The sequence below is a fragment of the Trichomonas vaginalis genome, chromosome V, assembly GCF_026262505.1.
Source record: "Trichomonas vaginalis G3 chromosome V, whole genome shotgun sequence".
In the NCBI taxonomy this organism is placed as follows: Eukaryota; Parabasalia; order Trichomonadida; family Trichomonadidae; genus Trichomonas; species Trichomonas vaginalis.
In genome coordinates this window covers 7,941,948-7,957,361 of record NC_067207.1, presented here as the reverse complement: position 1 = coordinate 7,957,361, position 15,414 = coordinate 7,941,948, and the positions used below count along the sequence as shown (strand labels likewise).

Genomic DNA, 15,414 nt, shown 5'->3' with positions numbered 1-15,414 from the left:
TTTGAACGCCTAGTGACAGAGGCGCTGGAAGTGTTGCTTTCTGTTGCAAAGAGATAATATGTCTTTGTAATTGTTAAGTTACTTTTGAGTATGATTTTGGCTGAGTATAAATTGCCTGAAATTACTTCGTTGCCATCGTTGTAAAGAACTCTATCGATAACTGGTGTGGAGAGTGTGTCAGAATATGTAACATTGCCGGTACCTAACTCGGATGTATGATTGGCGGCGAACTCAACAACAACAAGTAACTTTGTCTTATTATGATCCTCTGGAGCGTTAACTTTGAAAGTCCATTCTGTCTTGTTCGTGCTTGCTACGGCTGTTGCAGTGCTAACATTTTGTGATGTTTTGACGCTAGTGACAGAGGCGCTGGAAGCGTTGCTTTCTGTTGCAAAGAGATAATATGTCTTTGTAATTGTTAAGTTACTTTTGAGTATGATTTTGGCTGAGTATAAATTGCCTGAAATTACTTCGTTGCCATCGTTGTAAAGAACTCTATCGATAACTGGTGTGGAGAGTGTCAGAATATGTAACATTGCCGGTACCTAACTCGGATGTATGATTGGCGGCGAACTCAACAACAACAAGTAACTTTGTCTTATTATGATCCTCTGGAGCGTTAACTTTGAAAGTCCATTCTACTTGTTCGTATTTATATCCAGTGAAGATAGAATAGAAGTTTGGAGATGGTGTATAGAACTTTATACCTCGAACTGAAAAATCTTCTAACTTTGACAATAAGATATCCCAAGCATCTAACATCTTCCTTCCAACTTGTACAACTTTTATTTTCTTAAGTTTCTGTCTACATTCTTGTTCAGACACTATTGTTGCTCTTGGTTTGTTAAAGACAACATCCCATTCTTTCATGACATAACATTCTGGGGCAGAGTCAACATAAATGACTAAACGTTTCAAATTCTCGACTGCTTTGTTATAGTCTCGAAATGGACACATATTTCTGAATGCTTGGAAGTCATAAAAATCTGAAACATCTATTCTGTACATTTTTTTATAAAAATAAAAAAAAATATTTTTTTATTCTTGAGCTTGTTGTTCCATTTGTTCCATTTGTTGCATTTGTTGTTCTTGAGCTATTTGTTGTTGAAGTTGTTCTTGTAATACAATACTTTCACCAGTTGCATCTTCCAATTCGAAACTTTCTGCCGTCATTGACAAATACATAGGACATAAAAGTTTTACAGGAACAAAGTTTGCGTCAACTAAGGTTAAGTTTATGTTTGCTAAAGTGTTTGAGTTTACTAAAGCTGAAAACTCTGCATTCGAATGAACAATAGGCAAACCAGCAGAGAAAGTATTGTTTATACGCATAAGTATCTTTTGGTCATAATAGTTTCTGTCGACATTCGAATAACACTTTGAACCTAAGTTTGAAACAATATATAAGATTGGTGTGCTTAAAGTCAATGGAACAGACATTCCTTGTATGACACCTTTTCCTGTTATAGGAAACTGTTGGTAGTAAAAACCAGATATAAGTTTTGTATTATAACTCATATCGTTTATAGTAAACTCAGTCGGACATTCAAACATAATGAAACCTGCTCTAGTTGCAGCACATGTTACACCCGTCCTTAAAGTATTAAATAAGTCAACAAAACCTGTTGGTGGTATATCTGAGTAAGTATCTTCAAAGGAGTATTTTTTACCATTCACAACAATAAAGTCTTCTGGTGTCAAAAGAGCAAAACAGGCTTTAGTCGTCATTGTGTTTAAGGTTAGTTTACAATATCGTCCTTGAGGACTTTGTAAGTTTGTTGTTATAGAATTATATGACTCAGGGTTTTTAGTCGTAATAGTATAAACCATTATGTCTTCTGCCATTTACTTAGCAAATAAATTTTAATGAAATGTTGTGGTCGTCAAATATTTTTATAACGTCTGGGAAACTATATTTTAAGTTCAACGTTTCACCTCCTTTCATAACGTATATCTTGTCAATGACATTATATGAAACACCACAGCAACTAATGTCGGGTTCTATTTCTTTGATGTTTATATCGTCTGCCTCTGTCAAAAGTTTCAATAGTTCTTTCAAAACTTCATGAGGTGCAATGACATATGAGTTCACTTTTACAGGGTTGTGTTCGACCAAGTTTAACATTATACTTAAAGCTTGACAAATCTTCTCCTGAGTTTTAAGTTTGTCTTTCAGTTGTTGGTAGTCGTTTCGAATATCTGCAACAGAACTTAAGTCTCTGCTAACTTCAGGATATGTTGGTTGTTCTTTTACAGGAACTATTGTTATACCATCTTCGTCTTCGTATGGTTTCCCCACTTCAACATCTCTGTCTTTGACATTGACAACAACACTTTGACTGTTTGTTTGAGTTGGTGAATTTAACTTCACATCTGCCACCGCCATTAAACCTTTTGAAACACTTACACTTCTATTTTTCGGAAATGACATTTTACTTAGAATAAAAAGATGGACGTATTCAGATATCTCTTCGAATTGAAGCAAAACAAAGTTTACACACACAAACAATACAAATACATTGACAGAATAGTTCTTTACACAAACAATGGAAAATGTTATAGAATAGCAGTCTTTGCTGAACCTAAATATTTTCATAAAGCAAAGAAAGTTGGTATAACTGAAATGGTGAAAGTTCTTGAAGCAGACAAAAATATAACTTCAAAACTTACAGATATTTCTAAAGGAAAGTTTATAATACAATATTATGTCAAAACTGGCGTACTGTCAATATTTGACGGAGAGAAGTCAGTTCAAGAACAACTTACTGACCTGCTGCCAAAATCTGCTCGATGGAAGCTGTCGTTATGCCAATCTGAGGAGCCCCAGCAGGTTTCATCGAACGAATTTTCAAAAGAGCATCTTCCGTGAAAAGTGCTATTGGTTTTGTAAACTTCTTTGCTTTCAATTCATCTGGACCGTCTCTGTCACCAGTATATTGTATTTGAACTGTACCAACAGTTGAAATACCACCCATAAAGTCTTCTGAGTCAGCAAATGGAATGCCAAGCCAAAAGTTTGAACGGTCTCCATTTGTATATTGAGTTTTTTGACCTCCTGTATGGGTCCATACTTTCACATATGGCATAATAGAACTTTGCATTTCAGGGTTAATGGTTGTTGTGAAGTTGTTGTTAAAGTTCATAGCATCTAATGTCAAGTTGTATGACCTCATATCCTCAACTGTAGAATATTCTTCTCTTGGATAATATTTGCCATCTATGTTTATATGATATTTAATACCAGGGTTGTAGAAACAAGAATAGTCATTTATAGTTCGTCTGAAAAGAACAAACATAGTATCTGCATGTTTCATTGCAGTTGTTAAGGCAATATCTGTTCTTGCACCTGGGTCAGCACTTTGGTTTCCAACTTCACCTGCAAAGTCTTTGACAGATATTTGGTGTATAGGGAACATAAGTGGAACTGCAATATATTTGGCAGCTAAAGCATTTGAAATATCTGGGTCCAACATATAGACTGCAAGTCTGCTTTCTATTCTCTTGCATTCAAATTTTTCGCATGTGAACTTAACTGGGTCCCAAGCATCTCCAGCAGCATTGAAATAATAGTTTACTTCAGTGTTGAGGTTTGAGAAACCAAAGTCTAAGTCAACTTTGTCTTTGCAAAATTCGGCGAATGACGTTTTATTTGTTCCCTTTACGTCTGTAAGAGTGAATGGGTCTTGTGTTGGTGCAATGACTAAGTTATTTTTGCTTGGAGTAAGTTCGATAGAAATTTTTCCTGCCCAGTTTGGCAAGTATCTTAAAAACCTGAAGATGAGGAAAGATGACAAAGGAACTCTAAGTTTCAGTTTTACTTTAGTGGCAGCAGTTCCATCTGAACCAGAAAGGTTAACATAAACTCCTGGAACGTTAGGGTCAAGTCTTCTTATTTTCTCAATAGTTGCATACTGGTCTGTTTGTTCTCTAGCTTGTGGTTGTACTGAGTTTCTTAAAGCGAACCATTCATAGTTTGCCCATGTTACTGTTTGAACTAAGTCAGAGTTAGAATATATCTTATATCCCATGAAAACTTCTGGAGCATATTGGTATCCGACATAGAAAATTCCATTGCAACCTTTCTTTTCAGACAACTTGGCAGAAGGTTTTATTTCAATGTCTTGTTCCACGTATAAGAAAGAGTTGTCAATAGAAATAATATGAAACCTGTCGCAAGCAATATCTACTGTTGTTGAAGAACCTTCTCCAAACTCACCTACGTTTCCATAAGAAACAGCAGTTGTATATTCGTAAGTTCCAGGAACTATTTCTGACCTTCTAATGGCATTGTCGCATTCGTTATACCATTCGGAAACATTTCCATTCATGGCATCCAAAACTGTTGGCGTTATATTCTGAGCGGCGTACATTTCATATGGGTAAAAATATAGAATAGTTGGATTTATATGTCATAATAGAACCCACTCGGACCAAGCTTTACTTTCTTCCTGACTGAGTTTTTAACTCTTCTTTTTCCTTCATTGCCACTACTTTCACTAGATGAAGTTACTTCTTCACTACTTTCACTTTGTTCTACTCTTCTCTTCTTCTTTGGTGTCGCTTTTGGTAACTTGCCCTCTGCTTCAAGTTGTTGCATCTTTGCCTCATGTTCACCTAGTATGTTGTAAATTTCCCATGTCCTTTTTGCCTTTGGGCTCTGGTCGCCCATCTCAGGTAACCTATATCCTAGAAAGATTTTGTCATAGTTTGTATTTGAGTCTTCGCGTATTGTTTGCATGACTCTTTCCTGAGTTTCCGGTTCAAGCTCTTCAAACAGAGCTTGTCCATATGGAATAAGCTCGTTTCCAAATATATGTTTTTGTAGCCATTCTGGTTTTCTTTCCATGTTACCAATAATATCTTTTGTGAATGGGAAAGCTTTTACCCAATGTTTCAGTCTTTCGTCATTTATTTCTGTAGTTGGTTTTATTTTGTCAAGGAACATGTTTTTCAATACTAACATTTCATTTGGTACTGTCCATTTGAGTTTTCTTAAATATTCATCCCTTCTCGGTTCATTGTCTGCAAAGTAAGTTTTTATGACATTTTGTAAACTTTCGTTTGCAAGGTCATGTACAATAGGTTCTCTTCCTTCTCTCTCCCTAACTGTCTTTCTAAACTCTTCACCAAATATACCATCTCTATGGTTCTGTGTAGTTCTTTGAGATAAATGTTTTAGAACGTCAGGTGTTATATTTCCATCAGCCATGTTCATTTCATACTGGTTCAAAATATCTGCATCTTTCATATCTTTCAATGGCATTAAAGCCGCGCTGAAAATACCAGCTATATCTGGTTCACCATTCACTTCCATTGCGTCTACAACTTCTTGGAATTGTGGTTGTAAGTTTATGAACCACCTATCCGGATTAGCTTTATGACCCCATCTCATTGTAGTTCCATAGTCTGCAGAAACAAAAGTAGGTTTGTTTCCATATTGGTTAGGTTCTGAATGAACTTTAAACAATGTTTCATTTCTATATGTTTTGTTGAAATTTAACCTTTTATTTTCACCGAGTTCAGCCAAAGATTGAACGTTATATGGTCGTAAGTAAAAAGGATTGTTGTATTTGCGTACATTATCTTTCAGTACTTCCATTCTATGCTGAATATTTTCATCTGATGTTGGAGTCTTTTGTATGTCGGCAAACATTTTTCGATATTCTTCTACTATGTCAGCCGAATTTTTTTTAGACTCTTGGAAAGATTCCATATTCACCTCATACTCTTGTTGAGGGTCAAGATTTTTCGGCTGTTCCAAATCTTCATCTAGTTCTGTGAGGTTAGTTTCCAAAGGAGGGACTTGTTCGTTTCCTTCAGGCTCTTCTAGCTGTTGTTGCTGAACTATTTCTTCCATGTCTGGTTGTATCTGAACTTCTTCCTGTTGAGTTTCTTGTACCTCATCTGCTGGCATTTCATATATTCCGAGACCGTTTTTAAAAAGTTCCCTATCTAAGTCATCCGGACTCATAAACCTTTCTTCTTTCGTTCCGTCTCTATTTTTTACGCGTTTCATGAAGAGAGTTGAATTGTCATTTAGCTCTGACACCAAATATCTCGGAGTAAATTCGTTCATGTCATTTGGATGATATGCTATTAAATCATATCCCTTAGCGAGCTTGTATTTTCCAGGTTTGAAATTATATCCCATTTGGTGCTGAACCATAAAGCTAAATAGGTTCGGGTCTGTATTTCCTTCCTTGAACTTTCTAATAGCTTCTTTATATCTGTCACTAAAGTCAAGAGTATCTGGGTAACCATATTCTTCCTTAAGCATTTTTAAGAAATCTTGGTTTCCTTGTTCTCTACTTCTTTTATGTCCTTGCTCTGTTTGTGGTTGTTGTGCTGGTTGTGGAGGTGGTTGTTGTGCAGGGTTTTGAACTGTTGGTTGCTGTGCTGGTTGTGGAGGTGGTTGTTGTGCAGGGTTTTGAACTGTTGGTTGCTGTGCTGGTTGTGGAGGTGGTTGTTGTGCTGGTTGTTGTTGTTGTTGTGGTGCTGGATTTTGAACTGTTGGTTGTTGTGTTGGTTTTGGTGCATGCCTGTGTCTGTGTCCATGTGACGATGTAAATGTTTTAGGTAGTCCTGGTGCAGGTGCTTCTCTTGGAGGGTTTGGTGGTATATAAGTTCCACTAGCTAGTATATAAGTTCCACCAGCTGGTATATAAGTTCCACCAGCTGGCACATATGTTCCATCTGCAGCATAATGTCCTACCTGACTTTTCGTTCTTAAGAAAGCATTTACTAGGTCTCTTTTGGTCTGTTGTAACTCTTTTTCTTGACTTTCCACAACAGCTGTTCTAACGGCGTCATGGGCACTTTGAACTGCCTGTCTCGTTGCTGCATCTGTTATTTTCGTCATATTTTGTGCTACTTCTTTTAACTCTTTGTCGAAACCTTCAGACTTCAGTTTCTTTCCAGATGAGAAGTCGTTCACTAGTTTCACCTTACTATGAAGAGCTTCGAAGGCGTTCTTAAAGTCAGCATTCGTTAAAGCTTCATTTGAACTGTCTTCATCCGCTTGTATTTTTGTCCTTATTGACCCTATAAGTTGGGCTGCTTTAGCGTTGGCTTGGGCGTCTAACCAGTCATTATTAGCTTTTATATATTCTGCGCTTTTCATTGCCTTTTGCATGGCTGCGTCGTTATTTTTACTTTCTTGTGCTAAGTTTTCATACTGTACGGTTTGGTTTTGCAACTGTAAAAGTTTTTCTGCCTTTACATTTGCTTCAACTTCTTTTTTATACTCATCGCTATCCATATATGTCTTCAGGGCTTTTTGTTTTATTTCTTCATCTTTCAGTACTTTATATTGAGTAGTATGGTTTTTCAAATTTATAACATCTTGTTCCATTTTTGCTACTTCTGCTGCTTTTTCTGACACTTTTTTCGCATATTCCTCTGTACTTAGTTCTTTCAGTTGTTCTTCTTTCTTCTTTTTCTCTACGTTTAACTCATTGAGTTTCTTTGTGTGTCTGTCATATTCTAGTTTCTTTTCGTTTTCACTTATTTGTTTCTGTATGTCTATGTTTGACTTTTTGACATCTGTTATTTGATTTTTGAGTGAACTCAAATTCATTTGACTTTGAGGGTTATAAGCTGTTCCGTCTGCAGCTCCACCATAGCCTGCCATTTTCGCTAAAAGTGCCGCTCTTAAACCTCCACTCTGTGCACCAATAACTCGGTTTAAAAGCATAGGGTTGCTTGACATTTGTTGCAACATAGTGGGGTCATTCAGCATTTGTTGTTGCAACTGTTGTTGTGGTGTCAGTTTTACTATTGGATGTTTCAATGCTCCCTTCCTCTTACGTATATTCTTACGTAGCTTACGTGGCATTTTAAGTGAAGTTAAAAAGCGGTTTTATACTAAACATCTTCGGGGCTAGAGGGCGCAACGCGCCTGGAAGCCCCACTACCTTTTTTTTTTCAAGTAGATGTGATTTGATTCTGTACAACTAAATATTAATATATTTAAAACATTGTAGAATTAAAATTTTTGACGATATCAATTTATAAAAAAAATGCAAGCGAATCCTTTTAATAAAGCTAAGATACGATTTGCTTCACTTTGTCCACCTAGTAAAGTGTTCAACACAGGGAGCATGGACTGGGAAGCATGTGGGCTACTTGCATTAGCCGGTAAAGGCACAATTTATCTCTATAAAACTACTAAAAATGATATTTCTTTCTTATGATCCATTGAAATTCTAAATTCTAACATAACTTGCCTTAAATTCCACTATGAGCTACCTTATCTTGCAATTTCAGACGATTGCGGAAGAGTTTTGTTATGGGATTGTGAATCAGGTCTTACACTCGGAATCACTCGTCAAGTATCTGAAGCTCAGTATGTATCGGAGCTTCAATGGTCCCGTAAAATCGTTTTAGGCTTTGCAGAACCAAATACAATTTATAGTATCGATTTTTGGCCGTATGAAGCTGAAGATCAAGCGAAAAACTCACGAATACTTTGGAAGATAGATGTTCCTGGTACATATACAAGGATGGCTGTTAATAGTTCAGATATATTCACTGCAATTCTATATTCTAATGGTCCATCCTTTACAATTATCACGTCAAAGAATGCCAAGCAGGCTCCAACATCTCAATCTCAATCCCATACTTTAGATAAATCAGAAAAAATCGTAGAAATTCAACATCATCCCCATATTAGTAATATTTTATTAATTATGCTTGAAGGAAAAATACTTACGTTTAACATAGCGACCAAATCTGGCCGAAATCTTGTAATCGATGAATCATCCCAATCATCTTTCCATAAACTGCTTCCTTCTTTAACAAATGACAACGAAATTACAGTTTATGGTCAAGACTCGTCACTCAGTATCTATATCTGTAACGAAGACTACATTTTTACAAAATCAGGAACAATAAAATTGAAAAGAGAGCTGTTTGACTTAAAATCGAAGTATTTACCACTATCCGCTGCATGTAACCGTGCACTTCCCGAGCGATACATCGCGTTCTCTCCATCAAATGGCTTAGTTATGTTTGCCATAAAAGATGATATACCTTACGTCATCGCGCAGTCTCAAATTATACCACAGATACCAACCTGTTACGATTTCTACGACGGAATCCTTGCTTTCGGCACTCCAACCGGAAAGATAATTTTCGCAGACGTTTCAGAAGGGAAATACACACAGAACTACCTTGCATCCAGCACATCCATTGAAAAGATCAAGTTCCTTACCAAAGATGTCCTTCTGTGGTACTCAAAAACCGAGTGTGGATCAATAAATCTTCCCAAGCGCCAAGTTATTCCAATCCACACTCGCCTTGGCCCTGCCACAGACCTAATATGTTCAGAGGAGCTCGGCGTTTTCGTCCACGGCAAATACGACCTTGGTATTTTTTATGATGTCAAACAAAAGCCGATGACTCTTCAAACATCCATCACCGCTGTTGCAGTCCAAGTATCCAGAATACCAGCAACATGTTTCCAAGGCGATACTCCCAATTTCGCCGTATTATTATCTACCGGAGAAATCCAAGTCTACACATACAAGAACGGCATAGCACAGATGCCTGTTCTGAGGCTGCGTAACTCACGGGAGAACTCCAGGACAACTTGTCTTGCTTGGAAAGGCGATTGCATCATAACTGCTGACACAGACGGCGTAATTATGTTTTACGACTTTGCTTTCGGTACATCGAAGCAAACATACTCTCCTTTCATCGACATAGACAGGATAGAGTTCGAGAGATCATCCAGCGGATTGTACGTACACGCGAGAGACGGAAAATTTGGTTTTTCACTTGAAAAAGTGGAAAGTTGTCCTTTTTCTGTTTCCTCATTCGCTGTAACAGGAAATGGACTCGTCCTCGTCTCCCCGCTCAATGACGAAGCCGTGAAATTCGTTATTGCAAGAGACTGGAGATCTGTAAAAAGAATCACTTCACCTGCCCTCTTAAAACCGCTAAAAACCGCCCAGCAACGGTTAGAGCTTATGGGTGAGCAATTATTAACGAATCCTACTACAGGAACATGGTCAGAAGCACTTCAAATAGCTGAGATAGCTAATGACCATGGATTTCCAACTGATTCCATTATTTGGAAGTGTGTTTCACGTAGTTTGGGAGGTCCGAGGTTGCAAGCACGGCATTCCATGTTTGGAGGGAAAGAAGAAGTTGTTTCCGCGTTGAGGATTCAATCTTCTCTGTTTTCTCTGCAGATACTCCGATTTCTGCCATTTTCAACTTGTTGTTCAAGTTCAGAATGGGTGATAGAAGAGGAGCTGTCGAAGTTTTCAAGAGTCTCTCCAACAAAAGCGAGTTCACAATAGTGGCAAGCATTTGTTCGGCGTTGCTTCTCGGTTACGAAGATAAAATTTTGCCACAAAACGTGACAGAATTTGATGATAACAACCGCTGTTCCCTTTTTTGCACAGCACAGATTTATAGAAGGCTGTATATTGATGCATTTAGCTGGCGCTAATCTTTCTGCCGCAAGATATCTTCAGGACAACGGAAGATGGGAAGATTCTGTCGAAGTCTGCAAATTGGAAGAGTTTTCGAATGAGTCGAAGAGTTTGTTGAGAAGAGCCGCCCACCACTTCTTGGATACTGGAAATGCAATGAACGCTTTGTTGCTGTTCATATCAATAAGAGATTTCCATCCTGCTTTGGCAATTTTGATGCAGATAAAATACAAAGCTCTCGCGTTTCATTTGATGATGTTCTTGGATAGGGCTGATGTAATTAAGCCGTACGACGAAGACACTTCGAGATACGCAACACAGTTTGCGGATTTGGATACTTTGAGACAGGATATAATTGTCAAATATGACAAAATAATTAAGAAATAATTTTATTTGTATATTTATTTTCTTTATTTATAAAAAAAAGTCGAAAAAAAATGAAATTGTTTATATCGCATTTTCAATGATCTTTCAAGCCAGTTGTCAGATAGAAAAAAATTACGCATTTAACAAAGTTAAAGGGGAAAAGCATCCTGAAATTACGAAACATTTTAAAAAAAAATAAAAAAAAAATAAAGTGGGAAAGTCTGGAAATGATATGCTATGTATTGTAATTTTCAAAACTCAGCTTTCTAATGGAGCTATCACTTGTTACGTAAACTATATATATCGAATCAAAAGTTTGCCATGTTGTAATTTGATTTACAAGACATGATTTAATTAAAAAATAAAGGGTTTAAAATATAAAATAAAATATTTATCAAAGAAAAAAAGTTAAACTAAAAAATATATCAAAATAAATATTATATTAATATAAAGAGGTAGCAGTTTGACCAGCTGGATCTGTGATAGAAACTGTAATTTTAACCGTTGAGTCTTCAGAAATCTTTGAAGGAGCTGCAATTTGGAAAATTGTTTTCACTTTAGGAGAATATAATTTTCTCTTAAAATATACAAAAATAGTAATATCAATACATGTGTATAATATATAGGGTGTCCAAAGGTGCGTTTAGCACAGCGCTCTATATGAGACTATTAAAGGAGATATATGCTGATTATAAATATATAATAAAAAATATGAATATATGTATATGATGAGTATGTTGTATTTTGGCGCCATGCCGGGATATAAAATGAATTTTGAGACAAGAGGCGGTTTCGCGGGAAATTTTGGCGGGATTTTTTTCATTTTTTTAATGAATCATAAAGAAAACATCCTCGCTCTTGCAAAAAATGCAAAGACTGTAAAAAAATCTACGAGACATTGGTAAAATGCTTCGGTATGGATGCTCCTAGCTATTCCACTGTAACGTATCATGTTAGGATGTATCACTTCATGAACAAAAAGGCGCCCATCATAAAAATTGACAAAAAATCGCCGGATCAAAGAAAAATCAAAGCAATTCTTCAAGCGCTAGATGAAGACCCAAGAGCATCACTTAGAAGGATAGAGGAGATGACAAAGATACCACGTACAACAGTCAGTTATTATCTGCACAATTATTTGAACTACAAACTAGCGTATACACGTTGGGTTCCGCACAACCTTAATTCAGTTCAAAAAAAATCTAGAGTCCAATCTTCGAAAGAGCTCCTCTCTATATTGGGTGCGTATCAATCCAAGAAGTTTCGCTTTTTAGTAACAGGGGACGAGTCTTGGTTTCAATATGCAACAGAAGCCAAAATCATATGGATCCCGAAGGATGAAAATGTTGTAAACGAAAACGATAAAAACGGTTTGACAGTAAAGTGACACTTTACATGGCAAAAAATAGAGCCTTACTTTTGAGATACTTGAGATTGAAACTGAATCTTATGAGGCGGTGATCTTGAATCACTACCTCATAAGGTTCAGTTTCATATAAAATTTGTTGCAATTTGTTATTCTTTTGCAATCATTTCTTATAAGATTTTACATCTTTTAGCGGGAATGTTTGTTATCATGTATATATTATAAATATCTACACGATAACGAACATTCCTCGCTAAATTGCTGAGAAACTTTGAGGAAATGTCGAACAATTTCCTCAAAGTTTCTCAGATTTATATAGATCACTAGAGTCCCCTAGGCACTGATTCTGGTTCAGTACCTAGGAGGCTCTAGTTCTTTAACGAACTGATAAAATGTTTTTAAATTTTTGGATATTGCTACCTGTGAAGCACTGACTTCAAGTCAGTACCTCACAGGTAGCAATTACATTGAAAGATGGGAGAAACTTTGTCCGAATGTTAAACTATTCGGACAAAGTTTCTCCCATTTGTAGTGGAGATGGAAGGCTTTGAGGTATATTGTATTAATATATACCCCAAAGCCTTCCATCTCCACTTGAAAGTGTCCAAACTTTGGGTTAATAGTTTGCAATTAACCCAAAGTTTGGACACTTTCTAGAAGGAATTGGAGGGTAAGAGATATACATTCATATGGTATATCTCTTACCCTCCAATTCCTTCTTAAAATGGGAGAAACTTTGTCCGAATGTTAAACTATTCGGACAAAGTTTCTCCCATTTTAAGAAGGAATTGGAGGCTATGAGATACTGATGAAATGTCAGTAACTCATGGCTTCCAATTCCTTCCTAAAACTCATAAAAGTGGACATTACATGCATATAAAATTTGACATGTAAAGTCCACTTTTTGCGAGCGGGGATTTGACTCCGTCAAATCCCCTTTTTCGTTTACGAGAAAAATCCGCAAACATTCCCGAAGAAAAAAATTGACACACCAATGATGATGTTGTCGGTTTTTTGGGGCGTAAATGACATCATCGCAATTGATATTCTTCAAAAACCTAATACGATGAATGCTCAGTATCTAATTGACAATGTTCTTACTCAAATTATCAATTCTGATGAGTTTGAGAAATCCAAACAACAAAAACAAAAGTTTGCAATTCATTTTGATAATTCAAGAGTTCACAAAAGTCATAAGGTAATGAATTACTTGGTGGAAAACAATGTCAAAGTTGTTCCAAACCCAATTTATTCACCTGATATTGCACCCTCTGACTTTTATTTATTCGGCACGCTAAAAAAGAGAGCTGAAGGACGCGAATTCGCGAGTCCAGATGATCTTGAAAATTTTGTAAGAGAGCAATTTGAGCAATTTTCTCATGATGATTTAAAGCGTGTCTTTCAAGCCTGGATCGATCGCTGCGAACGCGTGATTGAATCCAATGGTGATTATATTTAAATAAACTTTATATATATGTAACTTGTTTATTTCTATTTGCAGTATTCAGGTTTGTGCTAAACACACCTTTGGACACCCTATACTTTAAAACCATCGTGACAAAATTCAAAAACGAAGAGTTCTTCTCTCCAAATTTTTTTCAAAATCAAAAAAATGAGATAAAAAAGTACGTTTGGAAAATTCATTTTTAGCATTTTAGGAATTTTCTCACTTTTCTTCCAAATTGACATCCTTAATTAAATTAAATTACACATTAACACCGGAGCCGGAATCATCTTGGATATCAGATGATGATTTATCTTTAGATGGTTTCCTGCAGAAAACGAAGTAGATGATGAGAATAATAAGGATAACAGCAAGAAGAACGCCAATAACAATACCAGCCTTCTGTCCACCAGTAAGTCCACTATTTTCAGGTGTTGGAGTTGGCTTGGAATCATCAGGGCTTGGTGCAACGTATTGTTGTTTCTGAAGTGAAACCTCTGTTTCAATGATATTGGATTGAGCTTGATCTTTGGATCCAGCTAACCTAATTTGAAGTTTAACTTTCCCATCTTCTTTGATATCTTCATACTTTGGAGCTGGAATGTTGAGTAGATATGTTTTGCCTTCGTCGGCATGTAATTTCTTAATTGCAGATGGGGTTTCTACTTCAGTTACATTGTCGTCTGGGAGATCTATCCATTTCTGATCTGCATAGAATCTATATTGGAAGTTTCCTGTCTTTGCCTCAAAGTGTTGTAATGTAACTTTAACTGGAATATATTCACCGGCCTTGAATGGTCCTGTATGATTTTCAGCAACAACAGTTGGCGCAGATAAATATGGAGACTTTCCAAGAGAATATGTAACATTGCCGGTACCTAACTCGGATGTATGATTGGCGGCGAACTCAACAACAACAAGTAACTTTGTCTTATTATGATCCTCTGGAGCGTTAACTTTGAAAGTCCATTCTGTCTTGTTCGTGCTTGCTACGGCTGTTGCAGTGCTAACATTTTGTGATGTTTTGACGCTAGTGACAGAGGCGCTGGAAGCGTTGCTTTCTGTTGCAAAGAGATAATATGTCTTTGTAATATTTAAGCCTGTTTCGAGTATGATTTTGGCTGAGTATAAATTGCCTGAAATTACTTCGTTGCCATCGTTGTAAAGAACACTCTCGATAACTGGTGTGGGAACTGTGGAAGAATATGTAACATTACCGGTACCTAACTGGATTATGATTGGCGGCGAACTCAACAACAACAAGTAACTTTGTCTTATTATGATCCTCTGGAGCGTTAACTTTGAAAGTCCATTCTACTTGTTCGTATTTATATCCAGTGAAGATAGAATAGAAGTTTGGAGATGGTGTATAGAACTTTATACCTCGAACTGAAAAATCTTCTAACTTTGACAATAAGATATCCCAAGCATCTAACATCTTCCTTCCAACTTGTACAACTTTTATTTTCTTAAGTTTCTGTCTACATTCTTGTTCAGACACTATTGTTGCTCTTGGTTTGTTAAAGACAACATCCCATTCTTTCATGACATAACATTCTGGGGCAGAGTCAACATAAATGACTAAACGTTTCAAATTCTCGACTGCTTTGTTATAGTCTCGAAATGGACACATATTTCTGAATGCTTGGAAGTCATAAAAATCTGAAACATCTATTCTGTACATTTTTTTATAAAAATAAAAAAAAATATTTTTTTATTCTTGAGCTTGTTGTTCCATTTGTTCCATTTGTTGCATTTGTTGTTCTTGAGCTATTTGTTGTTGAAGTTGTTCTTGTAAT

General features: G+C 36.4%; 5 protein-coding genes and 2 pseudogenes across 7 annotated transcripts, besides 5 other annotated features; 2 read left to right on the top strand and 5 right to left on the bottom strand.

Moving 5' to 3' along the window:
* Positions 1 to 632: 632 nt before the first annotated feature.
* Positions 633 to 5,449: a mobile genetic element.
* Positions 3,359 to 4,328, bottom strand: TVAGG3_0298070 (protein of unknown function, DUF4106 family; the record flags this gene model as incomplete). The annotated part of the gene is made up of 1 exon (XM_051229424.1): positions 3,359 to 4,328. A coding segment is annotated over one exon (970 nt), but the record flags the coding sequence as incomplete, so codon positions are not given.
* On the bottom strand, positions 4,426 to 5,012 carry TVAGG3_0298060 (annotated as a pseudogene). Its single transcript has one exon. A coding segment is annotated over exon 1 (587 nt).
* A 202-nt stretch (positions 5,450 to 5,651) lies between the features above and the next one.
* Positions 5,652 to 6,859, bottom strand: TVAGG3_0298040 (protein of unknown function, DUF4106 family; the record flags this gene model as incomplete). The annotated part of the gene is made up of 1 exon (XM_051229423.1): positions 5,652 to 6,859. A coding segment is annotated over one exon (1,208 nt), but the record flags the coding sequence as incomplete, so codon positions are not given.
* Positions 6,860 to 7,077: 218 nt separating this feature from the next.
* Positions 7,078 to 7,834, bottom strand: TVAGG3_0298030 (protein of unknown function, DUF4106 family; the record flags this gene model as incomplete). The annotated part of the gene is made up of 1 exon (XM_051229422.1): positions 7,078 to 7,834. A coding segment is annotated over one exon (757 nt), but the record flags the coding sequence as incomplete, so codon positions are not given.
* Positions 7,835 to 9,005: 1,171 nt separating this feature from the next.
* TVAGG3_0298020 (WD repeat-containing protein 11 family) lies at positions 9,006 to 9,878 on the top strand (the record flags this gene model as incomplete). The annotated part of the gene is made up of 1 exon (XM_051229421.1): positions 9,006 to 9,878. A coding segment is annotated over one exon (873 nt), but the record flags the coding sequence as incomplete, so codon positions are not given.
* Positions 9,879 to 11,428: 1,550 nt separating this feature from the next.
* Positions 11,429 to 11,456: a terminal%2Cinverted (terminal inverted repeat of Mariner transposon ID:TVAGG3_0297990).
* Positions 11,429 to 13,710: a mobile genetic element.
* TVAGG3_0298000 lies at positions 11,525 to 13,630 on the top strand (annotated as a pseudogene). Its single transcript has one exon. A coding segment is annotated over exon 1 (2,106 nt).
* Positions 12,986 to 13,129: a mobile genetic element.
* Positions 13,711 to 13,876: 166 nt separating the features above from the next.
* Positions 13,877 to 14,869, bottom strand: TVAGG3_0297980 (glycoprotein 38 family; the record flags this gene model as incomplete). The annotated part of the gene is made up of 1 exon (XM_001288857.2): positions 13,877 to 14,869. The coding sequence occupies one exon, from the start codon at positions 14,867 to 14,869 to the stop codon at positions 13,877 to 13,879; it is 993 nt and encodes a 330-aa protein (XP_001288858.2).
* Positions 14,870 to 14,923: 54 nt separating this feature from the next.
* Positions 14,924 to 15,414: part of a mobile genetic element that runs on past the window's edge.